This window comes from Palaemon carinicauda, chromosome 1 (genome assembly GCF_036898095.1).
Source record: "Palaemon carinicauda isolate YSFRI2023 chromosome 1, ASM3689809v2, whole genome shotgun sequence".
Taxonomy (NCBI): Eukaryota; Metazoa; Arthropoda; class Malacostraca; order Decapoda; family Palaemonidae; genus Palaemon; species Palaemon carinicauda.
Genome location: NC_090725.1, coordinates 33,027,857 through 33,040,356, shown reverse-complemented (window position 1 = coordinate 33,040,356; position 12,500 = coordinate 33,027,857). Strand labels below are relative to the sequence as shown.

General features: G+C 30.3%; 1 protein-coding gene across 1 annotated transcript in view; it reads left to right on the top strand.

Moving 5' to 3' along the window:
* LOC137641663 (nephrin-like) overlaps positions 1 to 12,245 on the top strand; it is a 144,178-nt gene extending 131,933 nt beyond the window's left edge. Inside the window, exons 11-17 of the mRNA XM_068374433.1 lie at positions 1,784 to 1,938; positions 4,461 to 4,596; positions 4,967 to 5,072; positions 9,096 to 9,286; positions 9,563 to 9,748; positions 10,035 to 10,147; positions 10,784 to 12,245. Coding sequence (XP_068230534.1) covers positions 1,784 to 1,938; positions 4,461 to 4,596; positions 4,967 to 5,072; positions 9,096 to 9,286; positions 9,563 to 9,748; positions 10,035 to 10,147; positions 10,784 to 11,650 — 1,754 coding nt within the window. The 3' untranslated portion in view covers positions 11,651 to 12,245. The remainder of the gene's footprint in view (positions 1 to 1,783; positions 1,939 to 4,460; positions 4,597 to 4,966; positions 5,073 to 9,095; positions 9,287 to 9,562; positions 9,749 to 10,034; positions 10,148 to 10,783) is intronic.
* Positions 12,246 to 12,500: the final 255 nt, after the last annotated feature.

Sequence of the window (12,500 nt, the reverse complement as noted above, 5' to 3'; positions counted from 1 at the left end):
TCTAACATCAAAAAATAAATTTCGCATATAAATTCAATTATATTCATCTTTACTCCATTTCTTAATAAGATCATAGCTATATTCGTTTTAATTAATTAAGGTTAGTGAAGTTCATTGTTTTTATATATTGGCACAGCAGCTATTATTTAAATATCATAAACAATAATATGAAATGCTAAGAATTTTTTTTTTTAAACTTGATTATTTTATCCAAATGTACAAGACAATAATAGTTTGTGGTATTTAGTGTTATGTCCTTCCAAGCTTTTTGGTGTTATTAGTGCTAGTTTTGGAGTTTTTTGGACATTTCTTTTACATGTTCAGTGCATCTTTATTTTCATTAGGACATTTTGGGATTACTTTGTCGAGCGATTGAGACATATTTCCGATACGCTCTACTATTTCCTCCGGTCGTCTTGGTGACTGCTGAGGTAATGACAGTAAGGAATATCCCAGTAAAAACTTAATAAAAAATACAAGAAGAAGAAAAATAACATAGAACAGCGTGTCTGGGTGTACCCTCAAGAAAGATAACTCTAATCCAAGACAGTGGAAGGCCATGGTACAGAGGCTATGGCACTACCCAAGAATAGAAAACATTGGCTTGATTTTAGAGTGTCCTTCTCCTAGAAGAGCTTCATGCTATAGTTAGAGTCTCTTGTACCTTTACCAAGAGGAAAACAGCCAATGAATAATTATAGTACAAAATAATTATTATATAAATATTGTCTCCGAAAATTTGGGGTAATTTCCTTTGTATTACTATCTGTACCTAACACTTACTTTTTAATTTACGGGATCATTAGTTATTTTTCCTCTTAATTCCAAATCACTTGCTTATGCAATGTAACTTAGATTAGATTTTATTTTTTTTTAAAGTTTCTCAACTATAAAGTGAAAAAAAAGCGTAACTAACAATTTTTTTGAACATATATTACTTAGTTCAGTAGAGGAAGTATTTCTGGCTATTATGAAATCTTTTGAAAAGAAAAAAACCAAAATAACTGATATTTTAAGCATTCTGACTAAAAATAAAGGGCATAAGTAGGGTATGGAGTGTGAAGGAAAATGGGATTTCTCAGAAATTCTGTTGTGTTCGATTGCAATTATACTTGATATTTAGAGTTTGAGACATAATTCTTACTTTATTTCCAAACCACAATAATGTTTTATGATATAATGGATCGACTATTAAAATAATTTAGTTTCTAGAGAAAAGTCAATAATATTATGCATATTCCATACATAACGGCCTATCAAGATTATTATACCGAATAATCCTCAAGACTTCCACAGAAATCTATTAGGGACTTATATATCCATAGTTGCATACATTTATTTGAGTTTAGTAGATTTACTCATTCATTAAAGAGAGTAATTGGATTCAACTAATTATGACTATATATAAGAAGTTTATCTCTGAAATTAGGTCTCTACAATAGATTAATTAAATATCTGAGGTAAATAAAAGAAATTTATACATAGTGCTTCCATACAAAGATCATGCATTCTGTTTAATAGTAAAATATTGAATTAAAACAGTAAATTAAAGGGTTTTAACCTGATATATCAACGTAAATAATCCCGTTCCATGCTAAGAAGATTATATTTTCGTATCAGAGGTAAAGGATAGCCTACTTCAGAGCAAATAATCCGTCTTTTTGTAAGTTTTTATAGAAATCATATCTTTGATGAAAATCTCACATATGTTGATAATAATCACACCAACAGTAAGACTAACGGAATATATCTCCTACCTCTCTTCCTGATATCAACCTCATAGATGTTCCTATGTGTACTCAAGGACGGGTAACCATAACAGCCGTTGAAGGAGAGGTGGTCTCCTTACATTGTGAAGTTGATGCTTATCCATCTAATGTCACTTTTCACTGGCTCTTCAACAACACAGTAGACTCAACGCGCTTTAGATCAAATGAGGTAGGTAATCCATGTGTGAATGCCTTCATTAACTTATAATAACTGTTTCATTTCCCAGTCACTTCTTTCCTCTTTATTTGATATTGTTATGTAATTAAATATATGTTTGGTGAAAAATAACCCAATTGTTAGATAATATTCCTTAATATTTGGCTATGAATTATCTTTATACCTTGGTGATAAAATACTAGTATTGAATTTTGTATTCTTTATGTTATTAGACTTTATGAGATATCTAAATAGAGATATCCATTACATGAAAGAGACAAGTCTTATTGATTGATTATATATTTCCAAAGTTTTTTTTTTTTATGAAACTCTATGAGCAGTCATCTTTTTTCAATAACAAGCATAGTACTAGGAATAAAGACCTATTCATTATAACTAGATACAAAACTGGGTGTCTAATTAGACACTGGTTTATTATATGTAATTTTAATTACCTTATATTATATACTTATGAATGCTAGGTAATACCAGTTGATCCATGGCAGTAGTAGCCTTGTAACAGTCCTGAAGGATCTTTAAATAACCTGCAAATATACTCTATATTACCTATTGTTTTGATATAATAACCGAAAGACATCAATTATTACTTCTTTGGTTTAACTCAACTTATTGCTCAATATAACTCTGAATAACTGCAAGCGATGTAATTCTTTTTTTTTTCTCCTATGTTGTAATGAATATTTTTTCTTAGGTTACGCCTACATTTAGAGTTTAATGAAACCATTCAAAAGTTAAAAGACCACTGTGGGAAAATATTAGATAATTTACGAACTCTATCCCAATTTCATCGACTGAATTTAATGAATAGAAGAAAATAAAACAGATATTTTTAACGGTAGAGAAATGTAATAACGCTTGTCAATAGGTAACTAAGAAGAACACCCAGGCTTTCAAAAATTATTAATCAATGACTATTTATATAGCAAGAAATACCATCCTGAGTTTTTTGTCTTTCCCTTCAATACATCAACTAGACTGACCTTCTATGAAGAAGAGTTTATTCGTCCATTCCTATCAAATTCTGTGCCTTTTACCCCATTCATAGTGCCCTCATTATTTATTATATGGGCTCTGACACGATGAGTGGGTCAGAATCCTAAGCACTGATTGCATTAAAAAATTAAATTTCAACTTGTGTTGATAATCTCACTATCACCGTTAGAATTTTTGGTTTTGGTGCCTATAGGTCTACTTAATGAGAAATCTAGAGCCTTTGTATGCCTTTCTCTATCCCTAGCTTTGTTAAAGATAAGAATTGAACACTTATCATATAAATAAAAAGAATGTTTCCAGCAAATTTTCCTGCCCCTTGCCAGGACATGTCACAGGCAATGTGTTTCCCTTCTATTTCTATAGTAACTATTTACAATATGAAACTTACTATCTCTAATACTAATTTCTATTTTTTTCTTCTAAATACCTCCGGAATATTCATAAGCTTTGGTATTTCTGTTAACAATCTATAACAAATATTGTATATTTTAAAATAACATCTAGAACAACACGTCTTTTATCAGCATAATGGCATTAATGTCTGTTATTTGACTTGCAATATCAAACCATTAAAATAGTTAGTAATAGAATTGTTTTGCCTATAGCCTATTTTAAAATCTTAAACAATAAACCAACTGGAACAAGTAATATTATCTTTCCTGTTATTCTAAGTCTATTTCTCCCAATAAAGAATTTAGCAAAGTTCATGTTTTCCATCACAAGACTGTCCTATTGACTAATTGTGTATTTCTAATTTAAAATTATGATGTTTTAGGTTATTATGCATCTCTTATATTTTAGCTCTAATTTACTTTTTAAAATACACCTATCTAAAAAAAAAGTGGAGTATCGAGGGTAAATAGTACTATTTCTCTTGATATAGTTAAATTATAATAATTATTATTTTTTCATGAATGGATATAAATATCTAGATATTTTACTGCAATGGCTGTTAAAAATTAAATACTATAGATTAAATGTTCACATCAAAAAGTTAATTAATTAGTAGCTGAATTCTTTCATATTTTCATAACATTAATTGTTTCATCTTTTAAAAGAGAAAAAGACTTGTTTAGCTGGCAATGATGGACTCCCCCTATAGTAAAAATTGCATTAATAGAAAGGAAAACAGAAAAACAGAATTGCAATGAGAAAACTTTAAATTTATGTAATATAAATACATCAGTTAATATCAGGAACTCTGCAGAATCTTCAGCAGTTTAAATAATTTTATCAATTTATTTGCTTTTGTTTATCTGTCATTTCTGTGTAATGAAAGCTTATAACTATCTGCCATATGAACAATAAGACAACTATGGAAATTTGGGGATATAATTTTCAAAAAAACATTTAAAATTTTTGAGAAGAGTATGTGTCTTTTCCATACTGTATTTCTTTATCTGAAATATAAATATGGTACGGATATAAGCTTGGATAATTCCATAGCCTTCTACAGCGAGTCATATTCATGATCCACCATATTTAAATGTAATTCATGATTCTACTTTCGTTTTCCACAGTACACAGTCAGTGGCCTGGAATCCACTCTCCGATACGTAGCATATTCAGCAAGGGATTACGGCACTGTCTTTTGCTGGGCTTCCAACATGGTGGGGAGGCAGGAAGACCCATGTGCTTTTACTCTACAGCCGGCAGGTTTGTAGAAACCCTTTGTTCAGCTAAGCAAAAACTGGGATACATAATTAAATAAACAAAAAACGCGTGGCTCTCTTTCAGCTTTACAAAAAAAAAAAAAAAAAGGGAGGGGGCAAGAATATAATATTATTCTAATTATATTGTATATTCCAAATTCTGTTATCTAATTTTAAACAGGAAATACATTAGCTATTTCATTGTTCTTATATAGCCTACTAGTCATAACACCAAAATAAAATCGACACTGTATAGTTGAAAGACTTAATTAATTTATGTAACACTTTTTTTCCTTTTTCGTATCATTATTGTATAGATAAATGTAGCTACTAATTATTTAATCATAAGGATTATTGTTACCTCTTCATGGCAGGTGCTCCAGACAGCGTCCATGATTGTGTGATAGCCAATCAGTCAGCCGGGTCGTTGCTGATTACCTGCAAACCAGGCGCTGATGGAGGACTCACCCAGACATTCAGGTAAGATTGAACCTAATTAGATTGATTTTTTTCCATGTATACTTTTCTCATCTTCTTTTGTGAATAGACCTCAGTGTTTATCCGTTAACCTAAGAAACGATGAATTAGAAATAATGGTTTATAATCAATGAAATATCATGGATATTGTAAGTTAAGTATAGTTACATTGGATCACTGACAATTACGGTAAAACAAATGTTACTATTTATTGCCTGTTAATTGTATCTATGATATAATTTACTTTAATATATTTCATGTGTAAGGTTACCATATTTTTTTTTAATATTAATATTTGCAATCAACCTAAAAAGTTATATTTAATATATTTCTTTGCACCCAGTAAAATGAAAAGTTTAAAAAGATATTTTTGAACAATGTATAAAACCATCCACAATCTTGAGGTCGTAAGAAGGAATAAAAGAATACTTTCTTCACCAAAATTCCCTGAAAATATTTTTGATAAAATCATAGAAGTTGACAGTGAAAATACCATATTATTAAGAACAGTATTATAAAGCTGTGTTTTCCTCTGCTAAAAAAATGAATATAGATATATTGAGCAAAAGAAGATTTATGCTCTACACACAGACACAAATGCACAAACACACACACATGCATATATATATATATATATATATATATATATATATATATATATATATATGTTTCTCTCTCTCTCTCTCTCTCTCTCTCTCTCTCTCTCTCTCTCTCTCTCCTCTCTCTCTCTCTCTCTCTCTCTCTATATATATATATATATATATATATACATATATAAATACACACACACATATATATATGTATATATATATATATATATAGTATATATATATATATATATATATATATATATATATATTCATATATATATAATGTATATATGTATATATATATATATATATATATATATATATATATATATATATATATATATATATATATATATATATATATATATATATATATATATGCATATATGTTTATTTATTTATATGCCCATATATATATATATATATATATATATATATATATATATATATATATATATATATATATATATATATATATATTTATTTTTTTATATATGTATATATATACATACATATATATATATATATATATATATATATATATATATATATATATACATGCATATATATACATATATATATACATATATATATATATATATATATATATATATATATATATATATATATATATTTATATGTATATATGCATGCATATATATATATATATATATATATATATATATATATATATATATATATATATATATATATATATATGTATATGTGTGTGTGTGTGTTTGCGTGTGTGTGTGTGTCTGTCTGTCTGCTGTTGTGCATGTGTGCTCATCTGTGTGTGTATAAATGTTTGCAGGCTTTACATACTTGTATTCTACAACTGACCACATCCTTATACTCAACCATGTAATGTAAAATGAAGAATGAAAAACAAAATACAGAGTATGTCAAACTACTTTATATGGAATTTATAAACTATGAGAAAGCACATGATTCAGTCATAATGTTACCTGTAATGAAAGTACTTCAGAGACAAGGAATAAATGAACATCATGTTAGAACACTTGAAGATATCTATATAGGAACTACCCTAATTCTAAAACTACACACAGATGGTGATAAAATTCCGATTGAGTAGTCTTACATGGAGATACCACCCTTCTTAAATTATTCAGAGCAAGCTTAGAAGTTTTTACATTTTTGTCTTGTGACAATGTAAGATTTAACAAGTAATTGGGAATACCTTATCAACTTCAGACCTGCAAATGACATAGTTCTTTTTAGTTATCTTCCATTTATTGTACGTCTCTCTCTCTCTCTCTCTCTCTCTCTCTCTCTCTCTCTCTCTCTCTCTCTCTCTCTCTGATCCAGTGTCAGGTAATAATTAAGCTGACTTATTGTCAATTAGTGGTGTTATTCTGTATATAAAATGGAATTATTATCAAACTGTTTTTGATATAATTAATCACAACTAAAACTACATATATGATGGATATTAATTTTCACATCTTATTATGAATCAGTCACCCATAATTCCCATATGTATCAATTGTCCCACCTCATGTTATTGGAAGCATAAAATGTTGATGTGTTTGTTTTTATTTATCACATATTTATATTGACTGGTGCTTCTAAGATTAATGTTTTGTCAACTCTGTTGCTTACATTATCTACAATGGAGAATAGTTTGAGAGGAAAATATAGTGCGCTAAGGACTAGTTTTATTTTTGTAGATATTTGGTCTCAAGCAATAGGATATAAAGTAAGTAAAGCAATTAACTGAAAATCCATTTATTGTACGTCTCTCTCTCTCTCTCTCTCTCTCTCTCTCTCTCTCTCTCTCTCTCTCTCTCTCTCTCTCTCTGATCCAGTGTCAGGTAATAATTAAGCTGACTTATTGTCAATTAGTGGTGTTATTCTGTATATAAAATGGAATTATTATCAAACTGTTTTTGATATAATTAATCACAACTAAAACTACATATATGATGGATATTAATTTTCACATCTTATTATGAATCAGTCACCCATAATTCCCATATGTATCAATTGTCCCACCTCATGTTATTGGAAGCATAAAATGTTGATGTGTTTGTTTTTATTTATCACATATTTATATTGACTGGTGCTTCTAAGATTAATGTTTTGTCAACTCTGTTGCTTACATTATCTACAATGGAGAATAGTTTGAGAGGAAAATATAGTGCGCTAAGGACTAGTTTTATTTTTGTAGATATTTGGTCTCAAGCAATAGGATATAAAGTAAGTAAAGCAATTAACTGAAAATCGGCAGCTAATAAAGTTCTATGGATATTAGTTACTTGTCTCTTTTTTGTGGTCTTATTCGACAATCCTACAAATTTTCAAGTCTTTAGAAGTTTAAAAATTAAACAAAGAGAATCAAAAGTAGATATAAAAAAGGGTAAAACATAAGACTAGAACATCTGTGAATGACCTATCGATTCCCACTCAAACTCGATAATTTCTTGAAGTGTCTGTAACTTGACCATCCCTGTGAGCTAAGGATGGGATGGTCCTAATTTCGTTGGAGAGGGGCTTGGTCGATGAACTTGTGTATATAAGGTCAGTCTTTAGGGTATTGCCAGTCTAGCTAGGGTAATATCACTTTCTTGCATGTACTACTCATGAACGGTCTTTAAACCTTTAAACCGAGAAGAGACACCCAATCTCTACGAGGATATGGAAAATATGAAATTATCTAGAAAAAATAGATACCACAGTTGTGAGAAATGTTATGATATCTAAATTATTTTATACATTTACCTTGTAGGTAGCCTATTAGGTAATAGCTTGTAAAAAAATGAAATCCGTCGGTAAGGTAACTATGAAAGGGATTTTTTCTCTTTTTTTTGTAATTAAACAAAAAATAAAAAATCTCCTTAAATTACTTTCCGAAAGACTAGGCATGAAAATAAATCATAGCATCTAAATGATTTCAGCCTAATATTTTTACTCATAATAATAAACTAATAGACTTTTCTTATAACTTAGTGGGCGACACATTATATTTAGTATCCAAAGAGGCAAACCACATCTATGGATAAAAGCAGTATTAGAAATTAAAGAAAAAAAATATGTAAGATATAACCAGAATGGTATAAAGTATTTGATATTACGATCATCAAAATAAATCAATTTTTATAAGATTCATTGAAATTGGAGTATTAAATGGAGAATGAACTCTATCGTTGAACAAATTACTTGAATTAGAATTGTATGAAGCGTTGAAGGTGAACTGCAATATTCATTTACCGATGTTAGTATTCGGATCACACAGTTTGAACACTTCGACATATACTCTTATATGTATATATATATATATATATATATATATATATATATATATATATATATATATATATATATATATATATATATATATATATATATATATATTCATAAATCATTTTATTACTATGTATACTTAAATGGGTTACAAAAAAAAAATGATTTTCAGGGCTGCTGTGTACTCTACTGGTGTTTCCCAGCCCGTTCGTGTTCTGGAAGGAATGTCACCCGTCTTCACAGTCGAGGGTCTGGCCCCAGGGAAAGATTATATCGTCACCCTGACTGCTATTAACAGAAGGGGATCTTCCCCTCCTGTGTCCCTCGAGGCATTCACCCTTAAAGTTGCTGAGAACAGAATGAGTACGTGTCAATGTCCGTAAAGATTTTGCTAGATACTTTTATTCTTTTCTTTATTGAAAGAGATATTCATAAAATTTTGCAGTACTAGTTATCACTTTGATAAGCTAAACTCTTCCTTCTTACTCGTTTTTTTTTCAGATATCTTTTGATGATAATATAATTCTTGTTATTTTATATTTGCTCTTCCTTCATATAATAGTAAAATTCCTAAAATATATTTTACTTACAAGTCTTAAAGACAAGAATACTCAATTTTTGCTTTTCTATTTGATATAGTATCCGGAGTGTCGAGCACGCAAGCCGAACCAAAAGATAGTCCGACTGGGGCCGTATCACCTCTTCTAGGGGTCTTTCTTGGTATTGTTGGGGCATTTCTGCTTTTGGCAACTGCCGTAGTGTTTTTGACAAGAAAACATTGTTCTGGAGACTCTGCAAGTACTCCAGATCTTGTGGCCGGACAGGGTAAGAAAACTCACCTCCTCACTTATAACTGTTTTATATATTCCCTAGTTTGGAAAATTTTCTTGGTTTTCAGAAGTGACACTTGACTCATTTTACCAAAAAAACAGATTGATGAGCAACCCTAGACTTTTCACCAAATACTTCATAACCTTTTTTTTTATTTCTTTCCATTATACTTTGATACATTAATGTGGGCACTTTATAGAAATAGTGCTGAAACTTTGTATATTCTGAAAAAAAACATATATGTAAAAATATTTCAGTAAGTAATGATATCGGTTTTCAGAGCTTGAAACTAAACAGAATAACCAGGATTTAGGAGGGCCATCAGGTGAAGGAATGACAAGAGGTCACGATTCCGTAGATACACCAGATTTAACCGAATCTGACCCTTTCCTGGTGAGTGGTTCAAAGCAAATTAATTATTATCCCTTGAAATAGTGTAAAGTTAGTAAATTATATTACTCATATAGAATACATGAAAGCCTTTAAAGTTAATCGAAACGCTTCATATATTCTATACATGCTTATATCTAATTAATATATATAAGCAATATTGCATGATATATCTTTTTTGGGCGTGGCAGAATCATATCAGTTTTTGAAAGTAGTTTTCTTAACTTAGAGCTTCAGATATTTTGTTCAAATGCGATATATTCTATGGTTATATCCATAAAACTAATCACATATCGCTACTTTTAAGATTAAATTGATTATAGGCGTCAGGTTCTTTTTACATTTGATTGGATTTGAAAGATAACTCTCAATTTGTTTTTAGATTTTCTCTTCATAATAAGGTCATATATGAATAGTATCTGTATGATAGGGCCTTACTCTTTTAGTAATTTTCCCTAGTTTTTGATAAATCTTTCACAAATATAACTTTACATGCTGTTTTTTTTCTGTGTACAGTTACCCAGAATTGTTAATTTTCCTCACATGCCTATTCCTTATTTGCCTACAGTATATCTATTGTAAAAGTAATTACTATTTTTTGGGGATGATTCGTTTGCTTACCTTAACATTTCTGTTTAGATGACTTCAGAGTGTAGCAGCAGAACTGTCTCCACGCCAACAAGCGCGGGAGGAGGCGTCTTTACTATACCAACGCACATTCCTCCTCCACCACAGTATTGCTCATCTTCTTGCAACGACTTGTCCCCAACACAGCATGTTGTGCACCACACACCACCGGGTCAATCATCTCAACAGTTTTCAGTAACTCCTGCTCAACATATTATCCAACAAGATCAAACAGTCTCCCATATGTCCCTACAAAGGTCATCCCCTCAACAATATGGATTGAGGAGGTCTGCTTCTGTGGAGCGCTGTGGAACTCGGGCAGTTATTACTCAGCCTTGTGTTGGCAGTTCTTCTTCTCCAACTCACTGGCCTTTGCAACATGGAACACATGTTAAATTTTCCATTCATCAAACCCCACATTCTAAGCTTGGTATAATCTACAGCACCTCCACTGATGACAACATTCATCAGCAACACCATCATCAACAGATAAGTCTTATTGGTAGTAAGGATGGCACAACTCCAGGTTCCAGCACAAGTATCGATCACTATATTCAACCACTGTCTGGGGTGGAGTCTAGCTGTGGCGATCCAATAGTAGGTCTCCCTTGTTCATCTTCTAAAGATATCTCGCGAAGTTCCAGCAACATTGCAGGCACCCATCATAGCGGAGCTCCTCATCTTACAATTGGTCTTGCACCTCAACACCTCGGAACGACAAGTGGAAGTGGTGCAATGCAGCCTCAAATCAGTTTCGTCCCTGAACAAGGACCAGGACAATCGACTGATCCCCCAGTGACTCACTCCAGTCCCAAAGGTAGAGGGAAACACGTGACCTGGACTGGTGGGCCAACACATGGAGAGGAAAGTGCAGTTTAGGCTTGCAACCAATCAGGAAATATTTATACATGTAAAATAGAAATGCCTGATAATGGCTCTGTGGCCCAGATCAGAAGACAATGTATTTTCTTTGGCAGCCAACTGCTACATCCTTTACACAACACGAGGTGCTCATTTTAGATTAAGAAAATAGATATTAACCCAAAAAGAAATTCTAGAGTAGAACCTAATATTCTCATCCAGATTACAATAGAAAAAAATCATCATACATTGCACAATTTGAAATATTTTCATGGAACTAGATCCTCGGTCCCTTAAATTTCGATTAGACAATATTCAACTATGTAGATACCTATCTTTTATATGATTATATACGATAAGAGAAAGTTTTTTATCCTAACTCATAAACCGATAGAACAGCAAAATTACTTCATATACTAACTAATAGACAGCTCGTACATTTAAAGGATCTGCATCTCCTTATGAAAAGTAGGATTAGTGATTTTCAAAGGTAATAACTTTGTTTATATTCTTTCTACTAATGTAAATTAAAAGTTTCTACATTTATATTTAAACTTCAAACGATTAGTATTTTCAAGTGAATGATAGTAAAAAAAAAATATTCAATCTTCTACTAAATTCTGAAAGTATTTCTCATTCATTTAACAAATGAAATTCTGAAACATTCAATTATCAATTTAATGCTTTCACAACCCATTTTTGTTTCCAAAGTTTACTAACCTTTGATGCTCAAAATAGTTTTCATATTTTCTCTACAATCATATAATGTAATGATTATTAAAAATTTCACAACTTGTAGTATTATTATTATTATTATTATTATTATTATTATTATTATTATTATTATTATTATTATTATTATTATTAT